We start from the raw sequence: 20,288 nt of genomic DNA, 5'->3' as shown, positions 1-20,288 counted from the left end.
TCCTACCACATCCCCGCCATTCTCCTACCACATCCCCGCCATTCTCCTACCACATCCCCGCCATTCTCCTACCACATCCCCGCCATTCTCCTACCACATCCCCGCCATTCTCCTACCACATCCCCGCCATTCTCCTACCACATCCCCGCCATTCTCCTACCACATCCCCGCCATTCTCCTACCACATCCCCGCCATTCTCCTACCACATCCCCGCCATTCTCCTACCACATCCCCGCCATTCTCCTACCACATCCCCGCCATTCTCCTACCACATCCCCGCCATTCTCCTACCACATCCCCGCCATTCTCCTACCACATCCCCGCCATTCTCCTACCACATCCCCGCCATTCTCCTACCACATCCCCGCCATTCTCCTACCACCTACCTACACTAGGGGCAATTTACAATGGCCAATTTACCTATCAACCTGCAAGTCTTTGGCTGTGGGAGGAAACCGGAGCACCCGGCGGAAACCCATGCAGTCACAGGGAGAACTTGCAAACTCCGCACAGGCAGTACCCAGAGCTGAACCCGGGTCGCTGGAGCTGTGAGGCTGCGGTGCTAACCGCTGCGCCACTGTGCCGCCCATGTTGTCCATATTTCAGCCCCGTATTGTAAGGTAGGGATCATGACTGCATGGGTAGCCCATGAGCTTGGTTTCAGTTTTGATGTTGTGATCTTCAAACACTCGCTTTCTCAGATGGCCAAAGGCTGCACCAGCAGCTTTCAGGCGATGTTGGATTTCTTTGTCATTGTCAAACTTCTGTGAAAGCTAATCTCCAAGATATTGGGACGTGTTCCACATTTTCCAGGCACTCATCATGAATCCTAATCAGTGGGGCTGGGGCGTGTGCATTTGGAGCTTGCTGATTGAGGACTTTGGTCTTCTGAAAGTTCAGTGCAAGTCCCATCTTCTCATATGCCTCAGTAAATACATCGCTGATTCTCTGAAGATCCATTGCTGACACTTACTGCAGCGTCATCAGTGTATTGGAGCTCAATGACTGATGTTGGGGGGGGTCTAGGTTTTTGATTGGACTCATCTAAGATTAAATAGTTTACTGTCCATTTGATAAATAAGCTGCACTCCAGCAGGGAGCTGGTCTCTAGTCAGACGGAGCATGACTGTTGGGAAGATCGACCAAAGAGTTGGGGTGATGACACAACCTTGTTCAACTCCTGTCATAATCTCAGTGTTCTGTAATGGATCCATTGTTGAGGATCACTGCTCGCATATCATCATGAAACAGGCAAAGGATGGTGGTGAATTTTGGAGGACATCCATACTTCAACAGAATGTGGCAGAGTGCATCACGATTTAGAGTCAAAGGCCTTTTGTCAAGTTAAAAAATGCTATGTTGAGAGGCTAATGTTTGCGACATTTTTCTTGTAGTTGGCAAGCAGTTAAAATCATGTCAGCAGGGCCTCTTGATAGCCTAAACCCACACACAGATTCGGGGAGTAGCTCTTCAGCAAGTGTAATGAGTCGGTTCAGAAGGGTTCTTGTAATGATCTTTCCTGCAATGGAGAACAGGGAGATGCCTCTGTAATTTCCACAGTTGGATTGTCACAATCATAGCATCCTTGAGATCATTCGGGACGTGATCCTCATTCCAGATCTGTAGGATGAGGGCATGGAGGTGTAATGTTAGTTCCTCTCCTCTTGTGCTTAAAGTTTGCAGCAGGGATTCCATCACCTCCTGCTGCTTTGTTGTTCTTCGTTTGTGTGATAGCTTTCATTACCTCCATAGGCTTTGGTGGAGTTCCAAACTCATCTCTAACTGGATGTTGTGGGATAGAGTTAAAAACACTCTCATCAACAATGGATTCTTGATTGAAAAGGTCTTCAAAATGCTCCTTCCAACAGGCGTTGACAGCTTCCCCTTCCTTGATCAGATCTCCCCCATCCTTAGGCCTCAAAGGAGCTGGTCCTTGAGTACTTGGGCCATAAATGGTCTTTGGCAGTGAAGAAGCCACAGATATCGTTCATGTCTGTGAGATGCTGAATCTCCTTTGCCTTGTCTGCCCACCACCTGTTCTTAATGTTGCGGGTACTCCTTTGTATCTCTGCCTTTGCTTGTTGGTAAGCCAGTTTCTTTTGCTTTGAGTTTGGGTCATTCTGCCAAGCACAGAAAGTCTTGCGCTTGAAATCAATCAGTTCGTTGATATCCTGATCATTTTCATCAAACTAGTCCTGATGTTTCCTGGCAGTATACCAGTCAGTCTAACATGGTTGCAATGTAGCCTTCAAATTAAACCAGTTTTACTCTCACTGTTGCCCTTGCTACCCCAATGAATTAGATTTATGTTGCCCTTGAAAATGTTTATTTTCAAATGTACTTTTTAAAGCCTAATATTCTATGGTGTAACATCATTGTTAGTTATCAGAACAGTAACAGTGCCAATATTTTCCATCCAAGTAAACTTGTATATTGTCTTTTCCACCTGGTTTTAAATTTGTGACTTTGATTCATGTAATATGTCAGCAGATCGAGATTTATACTGCCCAAGAACTCAACTAACATGGCAGCCTGGGATTTCTTTATGTTGAATACTCTAAAAGTTTAAAAAAAAACTAATTGTTATGTAGTGTAGCATTTAACATTATCAATCTTTTATTGATTTGGAAGTGACTGATATGCAACGAGATCTCAATATTCTAACATAATGCACAGTGGTGTTATATTGAAGAAATGTTAGTTTTCAGTTAGTTGAACTTGTATTCTTGCTACTTGATAGAATGTCTAATTGACTTATTTAAAAACCTATGTATGTATGGCTGAATTTTTTCCGTGTTATATTGCTAAAGGCAACTTGAAAAGTAACCATACTATATGGGCAAAAGTTCCAACCATGTAGAAGAGTATTGTTCAATATGTTGGCCACGTGGGTAATTGGGAATTCAGATGTGAAGAATTAAATTTCTGATGCAATAAAAAATGAGGAATAGGCATTATCATTGAGCATTTGGTCTTATTTGCATAGCATATGCATAGTAATTTAACCATTTTTGGTAAAATGCAAAGTCAAATATGCACATTTTTTTGATCATTGTGTGTGCTCTACTTCCTTGGTTACGACTTTTTGGTCATCTGTGTAACACTGATGAAAATGTAAGATTTCAGCACCATGGAAAACCAGCAATATTGTGTGAAGAGGTTAGCTGTTATACTGGTCAACTCATCCAGTAACTGTTGCAAGCCGGTAGAAAAAAGGAGGCCAGCCCAAGCAATAATTAGCAGCCCCAACAAGACATGTCATGGCAAAGGGCAAGCAACATCCAACTGTGTTCAAGATGGAGAGCTGGGGTTGGTCTGGAGCATCTCGTTGTACGAGTCAACAATCTCATCAATCTGATAAAGTCAGAGTCCTAACGATTCAACAAAACCCAGAAACTGCACAAAGATGTGTTGTGTCAGATAAATTCATTCTATTCCAAAATTTGGTGAAAGACTGAAATTTTATGCTGAATGGTAGATGTTTTAGATATACACTTAAAGTGCAATTGCCTGTATTGAGTAAGGTATTTTCCACTAAAATGGGACTAAAATGGTGTCGCTGTAAATGATTTCGATTGGACAACACTGATGTAGGTTTTGAGCTAGATTGCTTTCTAACTAACCTAATTTATAAATGCATACTGTTGGAACTCTGACTATCCATTATCTTCCTGCAATTTTCCCCCCCCCCACTTGGTTGTAGTGATTTTTACCATGAATGTGCAAATTGACAAGAGTGCTGCCAAGCAAGTAGATAGGGGGAGGGGCACATGACAGCCAAGCCCAATTCTGTCTTCACCTGCCATGCATTTTTCAGTAGGGCCGATGAACTGTGAGAGGATGGGACCGTGGCTGTTTGGTTCCCTTTTCATTAGTCCAAGTCGGTTTTGAGGCTGCCACTGGCTTAGATCAGCTGACTTAGGACGTGTTGGGAGTCGAGCAGTCATTAGTACCACGGTGTTTATTTACTTAGACTAGGGAGGCCAAAAATTTTACCTCTTTATAGCATTTTAAGTACGTGCTGTAAAAGTTTACATTGTTGAAACCGGTTTCAATTTCTCATAATATTATGAGGGGCCAAGATAGAGTGGACAGGAAGGACCTATTTCCCTTAATAGAGAGGTCAATAACCAAGGGGCAAAGATTTAAAGTAATTGGCAGAAGGATTGGAAGGGAGTTGAAGTGAATTTTTATCACTCGGAGGGTGGTAATAATTCTGAAACTCACTGGCTGAAGGGATGGTAGAGGCAGAAATCCTCATTGCATTTAAAAAAATACTTGGATATACACTTGAAGCGCTGTAATCTGCAGGACTACAGACCAAGAGCTGGAAAGTGGATTAACTGGATAGCTCTTTTTCGGTTGGCACAGACACAATGTACTCAATACAGAAGTAGCCTTCTGTGCTACAAGTTTTCTATGTTAATAATAAGCCAGCCCAGCTTGAACATCTATCTACGTTCTCTTCCTTTATTAAAATTCCTATTTCAAAGCAAGATTGTCTTTGCAAATTTTATTTTCGGAATGGGACTGAGGACTTATTCTACTTCTAGTAAAATAGTTGATTCAGAAAAGTTGCTTAATATCTTTTACTTCTTTTCCTGGTAGGAGAATATATCAAAAACTGGAGACCAAGGTACTTTCTATTGAAGACAGATGGATCCTTCATAGGATATAAGGAGAAGCCTCAAGATGCAGATCTACCATACCCTTTAAATAACTTCTCAGTGGCAAGTAAGTCTTTGCGCAATCATATTTCATTTTCCAGATGTGTGTAATATTATCTGTGTGATTTTAAATGACAGTCAAATGAGCTCTTGTGTTTAAATACAAATTCGGGATTTGTTAATTAATAGGTTTGTTTTATTCAAATTACTCGATAATTTAGTGGGGGCGGTGGCATTGTGGTAATGTTACTGGGCTAGTAATCCAGAGGCCCCGACTAATGCTCTGGGGGCACGAATTCAAATCCCACCATGACAGCTGGTGGAATTTAAATGCTATTAATTAATAAATATGGAATTAAGAGTTATTCTCAGTAATGGTGACCATGAAACTACCAGATTTATATTTTAAAAAAAAACTCTGGTTTAAAGGAAATCTGTCCTTACCTGGTCTGGCCGACATGTGACTCCAGACCCACAGCAATGTGGTTAACTCTTAACTACCCTCTAAAATGGCCTACCAAGCCAGTCAGTCGTACCAAACTGCTGCAGAAAAGTTGAGAAAAGAAAACCGGGCGACCACCTGGCATTGACCTGGACACCCGAAATGACGATGGCAAACCCTGCCCAGTTGACCCTTGGGACTTGTGCAAAAATTGGGAGAGTTGCCCCACAGACTAGTCAAGCAACATCCTGATCTAGTCATACTGATGAAATCATACCTTGCAGCCAATGTCCCAGACTCCTCCATCACCATCCCTGGGTATGTTCTGTCCCACCGGCAGGACAGACCCACCAGAGGTGGCAGCACAGATGCCTGGGAACACCACCACCTGCAAATTCCCCTCTAAGCCACGCACCATCCTGACCTGGAACTATATCTCTGTTCCTTCACTGTTGCTGGGTTTAAAAACTTGGAAAACTCTTCCTAACACTGTGTGTGTACCTACACCAGATGGACTGCAGCAGTTTAAGAAGGCGGCTCACCACCACCACCTCGGGCAGTTAAGAATGGACAACAATTGTTGGCCTTGCCAGGAAGGGTCACATCCCATGAAAGAATTAAAAAAAAAGTTGCTTTTATTGGACAGAGAACTCCACTATTGTCCTCCGTGCAGCTTCTTTGGCCTCCTTATCTCGAGAGACAATGGGTAAACGCCTGGAGGTGGTCAGTGGTGTGTGGAGCAGCGCCTGGAGTGGCTATAAAGGCCAATTCTAGAGTGACAGGCTCTTCCACAGGTGCTGCAGAAAAATTTGTTTGTCGGGGCTGTTACACAGTTGGCTCTCCCCTTGCGCCTCTGTCTTTTTTCCTGCCAACTGCTAAGTCTCTTCGACTCGCCACACTTTAGCCCCGCCTTTATAGCTGCCCACCAGCTCTGGTGAACGCTGGCAACTGACTCCCACGACTTGTGATCAATGTCACAGGACTTCATGTCGCGTTTGCAGACGTCTTTAAAGCGGAGACATGGACGGCCGGTGGGTCTGATACCAGTGGCGAGCTCGCTGTACAATGTGTCCTTGGGGATCCTGCCATCTTCCATGCGGCTCACAATGCCAAGCCATCTCAAGCGCCGCTGACTGAGTAGTGTGTATAAGCTGGGAATGTTGGCCGCCTCGAGGACTTCTGCGTTGGAGATACGGTCCTGCCACCTGATGCCAAGTATTCTCCGGACGCAGCGAAGATGGAATGAATTGAGACGTCGCCCTTGGCTGACATACGTTGTGCAGGCCTCGCTGCCATAGAGCAAGGTACTGAGGACACAGGCTTGATACACTCGGACTTTTGTGTTCCGTGTCAGTGCGCCATTTTCCCACACTCTCTTGGCCAGTCTGGACATTGCAGTGGAAGCCTTTCTCATGCGCTTGTTGATTTCTGCATCTAGAGACAGGTTACTGGTGATAGTTGAGCCTAGGTAGGTGAACTCTTGAACCACTTTCAGAGCGTGGTCGTCAATATTGATGGATGGAGCATTTCTGACGTCCTGCCCCATGATGGTCGTTTTCTTGAGGCTGATGGTTAGGCCAAATTCATTGCAGGCAGCCGCAAACCTGTCGATGAGACTCTGCAGGCACTCTTCAGTGTGAGGTGTTAAAGCAGCATCGTCAGCAAAGAGGAGTTCCCTGATGAGGACTTTCCGTACTTTGGACTTCGCTCTTAGATGGGCAAGGTTGAACAACCTGCCCCCTGATCTTGTGTGGAGGAAAATTCCTTCTTCAGAGGACTTGAACGCATGTGAAAGCAGCAGGGAGAAGAAAATTCCAAAACATGTGGGTGCGAGAACACAGCCCTGTTTCATGCTACTCGGGATAGGAAAGGGGTCTGATGAGGAGCCACCATGTTGAATTGTGCCTTTCATATTGTCATGGAATGAGGTGATGATACTTAATAGCTTTGGTGGGCATCCAATCTTTTCTAGTAGTCTGAAGAGACCACGTCTGCTGACGAGGTCAAAGGCTTTGGTGAGATCAATGAAAGCAATGTAGAGGGGCATCTGTTGTTCGCGGCATTTCTCCTGTATCTGGCGAAGGGAGAACAGCATGTCAACGGTCGATCTCTCTGCATGAAAGCCACATGCATTAAAGGGGGAGGAAGGCTTTGAGTGCGAATATCTTCGTTCAAAGGTTTCATATCTTTATAGAAGAAATGTGTGACTGTGTCTCCATTTGGCAATAGAATTGATTTTTTTAAAAATTGTAATTGGGGCTATCATTTTTTTCTACAGTAATATGAACGAAAATTACTACCCCAAGACACTTCTTTCACTTTAACCAGATACATAAGCTGGTGCAGATCACCCCCTGCCCCTGTTGCAGTGCCACAACTTTCTTCAATTTCAGCATATCTCTATCCCAGTCGTTACCAAACTCATTTCATGTGAAATTCAATTTTATGTCCATTTGGCCTCCTTTATTCTGCTCATGACTACTATCTCTTATTGGCTCAGAGCTCCCTTCCTTCAGATACTGTTTCCTTGGAACAGGGTTGGAATCACCCATGCTATATATAAATTCGTGTGTGTATGTATGTGCATATTTATTTATAAACGTAAGAACATAACATAAGAATTAGGAGCAGGAGTAAGCAGTTCAGCCCCTTGAGCCTGCTCTGCCATTCAATACGATCATGGCTGATCTCATCTTGGCCTCAACTCCACTTTCTTGCCCATTCTCCATAACCCTTCAACTCCTTACTAATTAAAAATCTGTCCATCTCCTCAAATTTACTCAATGTCCCAGCATCCACCGCACTCTGGGGTAGTGAATTCCACAGACTCGCGACCCTTTTGAGAGAAGTAATTTCTCCTCATCTCTGTTTTAAATCTGCTACCCCTTATCCAGAAACTATGACCTCTCATTCTAGATTGTCCCACAAGAGGAAACATCCTCTCTACATCTACTTTGTCAATCCCCTTAATCATCTTATATACCTCGATTAGATCTCCTCTCATTCTTCTGAGCTCGAGAGTAAAGGCCTGAACTGCCTAAGGAGGCTACCCTTGCTCTTTTAACAACTGCCCCATCTTCAACTTCACCTTTCTGTCCAAGGTACTGAAACATGCCACCACTAAATATCTCCTATCCACCACTCCTTGTTCCAATCTTTTTTTTCCTCTTTTTGTTCTATCAAGTCACTATTAATGGTCTATGTAAGTGAGATTGTGTTGCTATTAAAACTCTATCTGTCTGAAATTTGACAAGAATAACTGCTATCTTCCTCCAGAATGTCTCGTCCTTGATCCTTCATGGTGCTGCCCTCACTTGGTCCCTTTCTTACTTCCCTTGCTGCAGCCACTACACCTCCTGTAATGCCATCTGCTCCAATGCCCATAATTCACCTCTGGTGTATTTAAAAATTCTCTCCTTGTGCTAGTTGCGTTTCTGATCCATGCATTGCCCCTTAGCAACATAATTGGGAAGCATGAGGTAAACATTTGCTGATACTTGACTTCACTTTGCCTCCATTTTCCTGGATTCCACAATTTTTTAAAATCTTATTCATTCGTGGGATGTGGGTGGTGCTGGCAACACCGGCATTTATTGCCCACCCTAATTAGACTTGAGAAGGTGGCAATCCACTGCTTTGAACTGCTGCCATCTGTGTGGTGAAGATGCTCCCACACTGCTGTTAAATCGGGAGCTCCAAGATTTTAATTCAGTGCTGAAGGAACAGCAGTATATTTCCAAGTCAACATGGTGTGTGACTTGGAGGTGGTGGTATTCCCATGCATCTGCTGCCATTGTCCTTCTAGATGGTAGAAATTACAGATTTGAGAGGTGCTGTTGAAGCCTTGGCATGTTGCTGCAGTGCATCTTATAGATGGTGTACACTGCAGTCATGTTGCATCAGTGGTGGAGGGAATGAATGTTTTAAGGTGTTGGGTGGGGGGCTGATAAAGCAGGCTGCTTTGTCCTGGATGGTGTCCAGCTTCTTGAGTGTTGTTGGAGCTGCGCTCATCCAGGCAAGTGCAGAGTATTCCATCACACTCTTGACTGGTACCCTGTAGATGGTTGAAATGCTTTGAAGAGTGATGAGGTGAGTCACTTGCTGCGGAATACCCAGCCTCTGACTGACTCTTGTAGCCACAGTATTTATGACTATTCCAGTGAAGTTTCTGGTCAGTGGTGACCCCAGGATGTTGATGGGGAATTTGATGGTAATTCTATTAAAGGTCAAGGGGAGGTGGTTAGACTTTCTCTTGGAGATGGTCATGGCCAGGCATGTATATGGTACAAATGTTATTTGCCACTTATCAGCCTAAGCTGGCATGTTGACTAGGTCTGGCTGCATGCAGGCATTTGTTGCTTCATTATCTGAGGAATTGAAATTGGAAATGAATGCCGTTTGGTCATCATTTGATTGTCCCCATTTCTGACCTTATGATGGAGAGAGGGTCGTTGATGAAGCAGCTGAAGATGGTTGAGTCTAGGACACTGCTCTGAGGAACTCCAGCAGCAGTGTCCTAGGTCTGAGACGATTGGCATCCAACAACCATCTTTCTTTGTGCTAGGTATTACTGCAGCTAATGAAGAGTTTTCTCCTTATCCCCATTGACTTCAATTTTATTTGGGCTCCCTGGTGCCACATTTGGTTAAATGTTGCCTTGATGTCAAGGGCAGTGACTCTGTCCTTGTCTGGAATTCAACTCTTGTCCATGTTTGGACCAAGGCTGGAATGTGGTCTGGAGCCTTTTGGGCCTGGCAGAACCCAAACTGAGCATTGGTGAGCAAGTTATTTGTAAGTAAGCAATGATAGCATCTTCGACAACACCTTCCATCACTTTGCTGCCATATTTGAGAATGGGGAGGTTCATGGAGCCTTCTCCTCCCTTCAGTTGTTTAGCTCTCCACCACCATTCACAACTGGATGTGGCAGGACTGCAGAGCTTTGATCTTATCTGTGGGTTGTGGGATTGCTTATCTCTGTCTATAACATACTATTTCTGCTGTTTAGCACGCATGTTGTAGCTTCACCAGGTTGGCACTTCATTTTCAGCTACACCTGGTGCTGCTCTGACATGCTGTTCAACAATCCTTGTTGAACCATTGTTAGTTGTCCGGCTAGTTGATGATTGGGTAGAGTGAGGGGTATGCCAGGCCATGATGCGGTGGATTACAATACTGCTGCTAATGGCCCACTGTGCCCCATGAATGCCCAGTTCTGAGCTGCTAGACCCGTTTTTGAATTTATCCCATTTAGAATGGTGGAGAGTGTCCTCAGTGTGAAGACAGGACTTTTTTCCGCAAGGACTGTGCTGTGGTCACTCCTACCAGTGCTGTCATAGTCAGTTGCATCTAGGATAGTTAGATGGTGAGAAGTAGGGCAAGTAGGTTTCTTCCTCATGTTGGTATTCTTGCCATCTACACAAACCCAGTCTGACAGGTATGTCCTTTCTTGGCCAGCTTGGTCAGTAGTGGCGCTACTGAGCCGCTCTTGCTGGTGAGCAGCGAAGTCTCCCAACCAGAGTACATTCTGTGCTCTTGCTATACCCACAGTGTTTGCGCCAAATGGTGGTCAACTTTATTCTTATTTGTTCTTGGGATGTGAGCATCACTGACGAGGCCAGCATTTATTGCCCATCCCGAATTGTCCTTGAGAAGGTGGTAGTGAGCCGCCACTTTGAACCGCTGTAGTCCTAGCGGTGAAGATACACCCACAGTGCTGTAAGGGAAGGAGTTCCAGGATTTTGACCCAGCGACAGTGAAGGAACGGCAATATACTTCCAAGTCAGGATGGTGTGTGACTTGGAGGGGAGCTTGGTGGTGGTCTCATGCATCTGCTGCCCTGGTCTTTCGAGGGGTTAGAGATCGCGGGTTTGGAAGGTGCTGTAAAAGGAGTGTTGGTGAGTTTCTGCAGTGTATCTTGTAGATGGCACACACTGTTGCCACTGTGTCTGTGGTGGAGGGACTGAATGTTGAAGATGTTTAATGGGATGCCGTTCAAGCAGGCTGCTTTGTCTTGCATGGTGTCGAGCTTGAGTGTTGGAGCTGCACTCAGCCAGGCAAGTGGAGAGTATTCCATCACACTCCTGACTTGTGCCTTGTGGATGGTGGACAGGCTTTGGGGAGTCAGGAAATGAGTTACTTGCCACAGAATTCCCAGCCTCTGACCTGCTCTTGTAGCCACAGTATTTATATGGCTGGTCCAGTTAAGTTTCTGGTCAATGGTTGCCCCCAGGTTGTTGGTGGGGATTCAGTGATGGTAATGCCATTAAATATCAAAGGGAGATGATGAGATTATCTCTTGTTGGAGAGGGCCATTGCCTGGCAATTGTGTGGTGTGAATGTTACTTGCCACTTGTCAGCCCAAGCCTGAATGTTGTCCAGGTCTTGCTGCATGCGGGAATGGACTGTTTCAATATCTGAGGAATTGTGAATGGTACTGAATGCTGCACAATCGTTAGAAAACATCCCTACTTCTGACCTTATATTGGAAGGAAGGTCATTGATGAAGCAGCTGAAGATGATTGGACCTAGGACACTATCCTGAGAAACTCATGCAACCATGTCCTGGGGCTTAGATGATTGGCCTCCAGCATGCACAACCATCTTCCCAGGTGCTAGGTATGACTCCAACCAGTGGAGAGTTCCCCCCCGTCCCCCCTCCACCCCCACCCCCATCCTACAATTCCCATTGACTTCAGTTTTGCAAGGGCTCCTTGATGCTACACTTGGTCAAATACTGTCTTGATGTCGAGGGCAATCACTCTCCCTTCACGTCTGGAATTCAGTTCTTTTGTCCATCTTTGGACCCAAGGCTGTAATGAGGTCTGGAACCTAGTCGCCCTGGTGAACCTAAACTGAGCATTGGTGCGCAGTTTATTTAGTTTAGTTTAGAGATACAGCACTGAAACAGGCCCTCTGGCCCACCGAGTCTGTGCCAACCATCAACCACCTATTTATACTAATCCTACCCTAATTCCATATTCCTACCACATCCCCACCTGTCCCTATTGCTGAGTAAGTGCAGCTTGGTAGCACTGTTAACGACATCTTCCATCACTTTGCTGCTGATCGAGTGTAGACTGATGGGGTGGTAATTGGTCGGATTGGGTTTTCCCTTTTTATGGACAGGACATACCTGGGCAATTTTCCACATTGTTGTGTAGATGCCTGTGTTGTAGCTGTACTGGAACAGCTTGGCTAGGGGTGCAGCTGGTTCTGGAGCACAAATCTTCAGTAAAAACAAGGGGGCAATCACTTTGCTGGGAGTGTACTACAGGCCTCCAAACAGTCAGGGAGAGATAGAAGAGCAGATATGTTGGCAAATCTCAGAGATGTGTAAAAATAGTAGGGTAGTAATAGTCGGAGATTTCAACTTCCCCAATATTAACTGGGATAATCTTGGTACAAAAGGCTTAAAGGGGACGGAATTCTTAAAGTGCATCCAGGAGAGCTTTTTGAGCCAGCATGTAGAAAGTCCTACAAGAGAAGGGGCAGTACTGGACCTAATCTTAGGGAATGAAGCCGGACAAGTGGTAGAAGTGTCAGTGGGGGAGCATTTCGGGGATAGTGACCATAACTCTAAGATTTAAGGTAGTTATGGAAAAGGACAAAGATGAACCAGAAATAAACGTACTGAATTGGGGGGAAGGCTGGTTTCAATATGATAAAACAGGATCTGGCCAAAGTGGACTGAGATCAGCTACTTGTGGGAAAGTCTACAACAGACCACTGGGAGTCATTCAAAAAGGAAATTTTGAGAGTTCAGGGCCACCATGTTCCTGTAAAGGTGAAGAGTAGGACCAACAAGTCCAGGGAACCCTGGTTGTCAAGAGATATAGAGGATTGGATAAGGAAGTAAAAGGAGGCTTATGACAGATTCAGAGGGCTGAAAACAGCGGAAGCCCGAGAGGAGTATAGAAAGTGTGGGGGGGGGGGGGTACTTAAAAAAAATAAGTAATTAGGAGAGTGAAGAAGGGGCATAAAATAACACTGGCGGGCAAGATAAAGGAAAATCCCAAGGTGTTTTATAAGTATATTTAGGTCAAGAGGATAACCAGGGAAAAAGTAGGACCTATTAGGGACCAAAGTTGCAATCTGTGTTTGGAGCCAGAAGTCGTAGGTGAGGTTTTAAATGATTACTTTTCATCTGTGTTCACTATGAGAAGGATGAGGAAGGTGTAGAGATCAGGGAGAGGTATTGTGATATACTTGAACAAATTATCATTGAAAGGGAGGAGGTTTTAGCTGGCTTAAAAGTGGATAAATCCCCAAGCCCAGATGAGATGTATCCCAGGCTGTTACGTGAGGCAAGGGAGGAGATAGCAGGGGCTCTGACACAAATTTTCAAATCCTCTCTGGCCACAGGAGAGGTACCAGAGGACTGGAGGACAGCGAATGTGGTACTATTATTCAAGAAGGGTCGCAGGGATAAACCAGGTAATTACAGGCCTGTGAGTCTAACATTAGTGGTAGGGAAACTATTGGAAAAAATTCTGAGGGGCAGGGATTAATCAAGGATAGTCAGCATGGCTTTATCAGGGGGAGATCATGTCTAACAAATTTGATTGAATTTTTCGAGGAGCTGACTAGGTTTGTAGATGAGGGTAAAGCAGTTGATGTAGTCTACATGGACCTCAGTAAGGCTTTTGATAAGGTCCCGCATGGGTGATTGGTCAAGAAGGTAAGAGCCCATGGGATCCAGGGCAATTTGGCAGATTGGATCCAAAATTGGCTTAGTGGTAGGATGCAGAGGGTGATGGTGGAGGGTTGTTGTTGCGATTGGAAGCCTGTGACCAGTGGTGTACCGCAGGGATTGGTGCTGGGACCCTTGCTGTTTGTATTGTACATTAATGATTTAGACGTGAATATAGGAGGTATGATCAGTAAGTTCGCAGATGACACGAAAATTGGTGGTGTTTTAAATAGTGAGGAGGAAAGCCTTAAATTACAGGACGATATAGATGGGCTGTAAAAATGGGCGGAGTAGTGGCAAATGGAATTTAATCCTGAGAAGTGTGAGGTCATCATTTTGTGAGGACTAACAAGGCAAGGGAATATACAATGGATGGTAGGACCCTAGGAAGTACAGAGGGACCTTGGTGTACTTGTCCATAGATCACTGAAGGCACCAGCACAGGTAGATAAGGTGGTTAGGAAGGCATATGGGATACTTGCCTTTACTGGCCAAGGCATAGAATACAAGAGCAGGGAGGTTATGATGGAGCTGTATAAAACGCTAGTTAGGCCACAGCTGGAGTACTGTGTACAGTTCTGGTCACCGCACTATAGGAAGGATGTGATTGCACTGGAGAGGGTGCAGAGGAGATTCACCAGGTTGTTGCCTGGGCTGGAGCATTTCAGCTACGAAGAGAGACTGGATAGGCCAGAGTTGTTTTCCTTAGAGCAGAGAAGGCTGAGGGAGGGACCTGATTGAGGTATACAAAATTATGAGGGGCATTGATGGGGTAGATAGAAAGAAACCTTTCCCCTTAGCAGAGGTGTCAGTAACCAGGGGGCATAGATTTAAGGTAAGGGGCAGGAGGTTTAGAGGTGATTTGAGTCAAATATCTTTCATCCAGAGGGTGGTTGGAATCTGGAACACACTGCCTGAAGGGGTGGTGGAGGCAGGAACCCTCCCAACATTTAAGAAGTATTTAGATGAGCACTTGAAACGCCATAGCATACAAGGCTATGGGCCAGTTGCTGAAAAATGGGATTAGAATAGATAGGTGTTTAACGGCCGGCACGGACACGATGGGCCAAAGGGCCTGTTTCTGTGCTGTATGACTCTACTACAGCTGGATGTTGTTAGGGCCCAATTCCTTTGCTGCATCCAGTGCTTTCAGCTGTTCCTTGATGTCACATAGAATGAATCGAATTGTATGAAGACTGACATCCTCAGGAGGAGGCTGAGATGGATCATCCACTCGGCACTTCTGGCTGAAGGTGGTTGCAGCCTTGCCTTTTTGCGCAGATGTGCTTAGCTCCTGCATTGAGGATGGGAATGTTTGTGGAGCCTCCTCTTCCTCTGGTTAGTTGTTTAATTGATCATTTACAATTGGATATGGCAGGACTGCAGAGTGTTGATATGATCCATTGCCTGTGGGATCACTTAGCTCTATCTATAGCATGCTTCTTCTGCTACTTGCTATACATATAGCCCTGTGTTGTGGCGTCACCAGGTTGGCACCATGTTTTTAGGTATGTCTGGTGTTGTTCCTGTCATGCTTTCTTGCACTCATTGAACCAGGTTTGAACCCCTGGCTTGCTTGTAATTGTAGAGTGAGGGATATGCCAGGCCATGAGCTCACAGATTGTGGTTGAATACAGTTCTGCAGCTGATGGCCCACAACACCTGATGGCCTATCCTATTTAGCATGGTGGTAGAGCCAAATTACACGGTGACGGTTATCCTCATTGTGAAGACAGGACTTTGTCAACACAAGGACTGTGCGGTGGTCACTCCTACCAATACTGTTGTGGATAGATGCATCTGCAACAGGTAGATTGACGAGGATGAGGTTGAGTCGATTTTTCCCTCTTGGTTCTGTCACCAACTGCCGCTGGCCCAGTCTGGCAGCTCTGTCCTTCAGGTCAGCTCTGTCAGTATTGGTGCTACTGAGCCACTCTTGGTGGTGAGCATTGCAGTTCCCCACCCAGAGTACATTCTGTGTCCTTGCTACCCTCTTGTGTCTTCCAGATGGTGTTCGACATGGAGGAGCACTGATTGATCAGGTGAGGGAGAGTGGTAGATGGTAATCAGCAGGAAGTTTCCTTCCCCATATTTGACCTGATGCCATGAGACTTCATGGGGTCTGGAGTCAATGTAGAGGGCTCCCAGAGCAACTCCCTCCTGACTATACTACTGTGCTGCCACCTCTGGTGGGTCTGCGCTGCCAATGGGACAGGCCATACCCAGGGATGATGATGGAGGAGTCTGGGACAATGGCTTTCAAGTAGGATTCAATAAGTTGACTGTGTCAGGCTGTTGCTTGAATAGTCTGTGGGACAGCTCTCTCAATTTTGTCACAAGTCTGCAGCTGTTGGTGAGGAGGACTTTGCAGGGTCAGCTGGGTAAGGTGTGCTTTTGTTGTTTCAGGTGCCTAGGTTGATGCCAGGTGGTCCATCCAGTTGTATTCTTAAATGTCTTTTCTGTAGCACTTTGATACAACATAGTGGCTTGTGGTTACGAGTCAATCACGTTGCTGTGGGTCTGGAATCGTGTAGACCAGACAGGTAAGAACAGCAGATTTCCTTCCTTGAAGGACATTGGTGAACTAGATGGGTTTCTAATGATAATTTGGTAGTTTCATGGTCATTATTACTGAGATTAACTTTCCAAATTTATTAATTAATTGAATTTATATTCCTCCAACTGCCATGTTGTGATTTGAACCGGAGTCTCCACAGCATTAGACCAGGCCTCTGGATCACTGGACCAGTGATGTTACCATTGTGCTACCGTCCCCATATTGCTATGTTATCTGTCTTTTCTCACTTATTCATGTATCAGAACTTAATGCAGCTCAGCGTTAGCAACACCAAAGCAATCCTATTTATACCCACTAGAAACTCCATAGTTTAGCTATTCATTCCATTCAGTTTCTAGTTTCCTGCTCAGGCTCAATCTGACTGTTTGTTTGGCTCTCTTCTGAGCCCTAGTTTAAACCTCACATCCAGTTCATCCACAAGATGCTAAACTTTTCACTTCCATCTCCCTTCCCTTCCTTATTCCAATGCTACAATCTTTGTCACTTCCAGACTTAATTCTTCTAGTTTCCTCCTTGGTCTCCCAAGCTCCATCCTCCCTAAGCAACATACAAAATGCTGTTGCCTACATCCCATCCTGCATAAATTACTGTTTGCTGATCTCAGTTGTCTTTTCAACCGTCAGCACATTGACCTTTTAAAGGCTTCCTTTAATACTACTTCTTTGGCCATGTTACCTAATTTTGCCTCCGTCTGCTTGAATCAGACCTGGAAGTCTGAAGCACATTGGGATATTTTGTTATTTTAAAGGCACTATATAATCACAGAATAATACAGTGCAGAAGAGTCCTTTTGCCCATCGAGTCTGCACCGATGCATTAAAGACCTGACCTGTCTACCTAATCCCATTTGCCAGCACTTGGCCCATATCCTTGAATGTTATGATGTGCCAAGTGCTCATCCAGGTACTTTTTAAAGGATGGGAGGCAACCCGCCTCTACCACCCTCCCAGGCAGTGCATTCCAGACCGTTACCACCCTCTGGGTAAAAATGTTCTTCCCCAAACCCCCTTAAACCTCCTGCCCCTCACCTTAAACTTGTGTCCCCTCGTAACTGACCCTTCAACTAAGGGGAACAGCTGCTCCCTATCCACCCTGTCCATGCCCCTCATAATCTTGTACACCTCAATCAGGTCACCCCTCAGTCTTCTCTGCTCCAGTGAAAACAACCCAAGCCTATCCAACCTCTCGTCATAGCTTAAATGTTCGATCCCAGGCACCATCCTGGTGAATCGCCTCTGCACCCCCTCCAGTGCAATCACATCCTTCCTATAATGTGGCGACCAGAATTGCACACTACTTCAACTGTGGCCTTACCAAAGTTCTATACAACTCCAACATGACCTCCCTGTTTTTGTAATCTATGCCTGGATTGATAAAGGCAAGTGTCCCATATGCCTTTTTCACCACCCTATTAACCTGCCCTTCTGCCTTCAGAGATCTATGGACAAACACGCCAAGGTCCCTTTGTTCCTCAGACCTTCCCAGTGTCAGGCCATTCATTGAATACTTTCATGTCACATTACTCCTTTCAAAGTGTATCACCTCACACTTTTCAGGGTTAAATTCCATCTGCCACTTTTCTGCCCATTTGACCGTCCCGTCTATATCTTCCTGTAACCCAAGACACTCAACATCGCTGTTAACCACTCGGCCAATCTTTTTGTCATCCGCGAACTTACTGATCCTACCCCCCACATAGTCATCTATGTCGTTTATATAAATGACAAACAATAGGGAACCCAGCACAAATCCCTGTGGTACGCCACTGGACACTGGCTTCCAGTCACTAAAACAACCGTCTGTCATCACTCTCTGTCTCCTACAGCTAAGCCAATTTTGAATCCACCTTATCAAGTTACCCTGTATCCCATGTGCATTTGCTTTCTTGATAAGTCTCCCATGTGGGACCTTGTCAAAGGCTTTGCTGAAATCCATGTAAACTACATCAACTGCACTACCCTCATCTACACACCTGGTCACATGCTCAAAAAATTCAATCAAATTTGTTAGGCATGACCTCCCACTGACAAAGCCATGCTGACTATTCCTAATCAAATTTTGCCTCTTCAAGTGGAGATAGATTCTCTCCTTCAGAATTTTCTCAATAGTTTCCCTACCACTGACGTGAGACTCACTGGTCTATAGTTCCCTGGCTTATCTCTACAACCTTTCTTAAATAGTGGGACCACATTAGCTGTTCTCCAGTCCTCTGGCACCTCCCTCGTGGCCATAGAGGAATTAAAAATTAGGGTCAGAGCCTCTGCAATCTCCACCCTCGCCTCCCACAGCATCCTGGGACACAAATTGTCCGGACCTGGAGATTTGTCCACTTTTAAGCCTGACAAAACCTCCAATACCTTGTCACTCCCTATGACAATTTGCTCAAGAATCTCACAGTCTCTCTCTCTGAGTTCCATATCTACATCCTCATTCTCTTGGGTGAAGACAGATGTGAAGTATTCATTCAACACCCTACCAATGTCCTCTGGCTCCACCCACAGATTTCCCCCTTGGTCCCTAATGGGTCCTACTCTTTCCCTGGTTATCCTCTTCCCATTGACATACTTATAGAATATCTTGGGATTTTCCCTACTTTTACCAGCCAGAGCTTTCTCATATCCCCTCTTTGCTCTCCTAATTGCTTTCTTAAGCTCCATATATAAATGTGAACTGGTTGTGTTTTGAAAAGCCTACAGATATGTGCCGGACACTGTTCTTCTAGCCTATGTATTTAAATCAACCAGCAACATTACTTAGCTGAATATATAGGATCAAGGGAAAGTTGTATAAAAGAGGTAGTAGGCAGTAGAGCAAGAGTTTGGGATTGCTGTTTCCTTCCAGCATGAGAATAGTTACATAAGTAGAGTGAAAGAACTGCTCAAGGTAGTTAGGTGAGATCTGGTAGTGGACAACAGGGATAGTCAGCTGCCAGTTGAAGTCCAAAAGCCTTGCTGTTGTACCAGGAAGGATAGTGAGTGTGGAGAATTTCATGGAATTCTGAACAAAGCGGTTATTCATCAAAGGTTGCTGTTTGCTTTTGGACATTGTGCTTAGTCCCCAGCTCTAGTTGCAAATGTTTTTTCCTCCTCCTGATGGTCCAGACTCCTTTTTAGTTTGTTACACTTCAAAACACTGAAATTCCAAGAAATGCCACATGCAATAGTCCTGGCAATTATTAGGCAGGCCAATTAGGAGTGATAGAGGAATCAATCCATTCAGCTGGCAGTGCAGCAAGTAGTGGTGCGGGGGTGGGCTGGGAAGTCCAACAACAGCATTGGAGCAGAGCTGGATAAGAACTAGCAATTAACGATCTGAGAGCAATAGCAGAGAGACTGTGATGGGTTTGGGCAGGCATTCTTACAGGGTGTGACAGGGTGGATGTAAATAGGATGTTTTCCCTGGCTGGTGAGTCTAGAACCAGGGGGCATAGTCTCAGAATAAGGGTTAGGCTATTTAAGACTGAGATGAGGAAGAATTTCTTCACTCAGAGGTTGGTGAATCTTTGGAATTCTCTACCCCAGAGGGTTGTGGAAGCTCAATCATTGAGCATGTTTAAGACAGAAATAGATAGATAGATATCTGGATACTATTGAAATCAAGGGATATGGGGATAGCGCAGAAAAGTGGAGTTGAGGTAGATGATCAGCCATGATCTGGCTGAATGAGCAACTCCTATCTTCCTATGTTCCTATCAATGGTGGGTAGGGAGCAGAAGTGGCAGAGAGATGGAGGTGACCCACAAGGCTGGTTTAATTGAGGAGAAGCAATTAGGTTTTTTGGAATGAGAGAGCAAGGTGGGTGTGCGTATAGTAGGATGTCCAGTAGCAGGAAGCAGCAGGGTAGAGACTGGGTTGGAAGGGAATCAAAACTGATCTTTGGCAATAAGCCAGTAGCTGCACTTCAAAAACA

At 45.1% G+C, this 20,288-nt stretch overlaps 1 protein-coding gene across 7 annotated transcripts in view; it reads left to right on the top strand.

Annotated features, from left to right (window-relative positions):
• The window catches only part of akt3a (v-akt murine thymoma viral oncogene homolog 3a), a 538,604-nt gene that overhangs the window by 188,040 nt on the left and 330,276 nt on the right, over positions 1-20,288 (top strand). For 6 of the 7 annotated variants that reach the window (XR_010976283.1, XM_068045398.1, XM_068045396.1 and 3 more), the window contains one exon: positions 4,610-4,735. Coding sequence is in view for 5 of the 7 variants with exons in the window: in XM_068045398.1 (XP_067901499.1) it covers positions 4,610-4,735 (126 nt within the window). In the remaining 2 variants the exon portion in view is untranslated. Of the gene's footprint in view, positions 1-4,609; positions 4,736-16,207; positions 16,345-20,288 lie in introns of those variants that run through there. The other variant, XM_068045397.1, reaches the window with a different exon arrangement.

This window comes from Heterodontus francisci, chromosome 13 (assembly GCF_036365525.1).
Source record: "Heterodontus francisci isolate sHetFra1 chromosome 13, sHetFra1.hap1, whole genome shotgun sequence".
NCBI lineage: Eukaryota > Metazoa > Chordata > Chondrichthyes > Heterodontiformes > Heterodontidae > Heterodontus > Heterodontus francisci.
The sequence above is the reverse complement of the archived record's forward strand: the minus strand, read 5'-3'. Positions and strand labels throughout refer to the sequence as shown.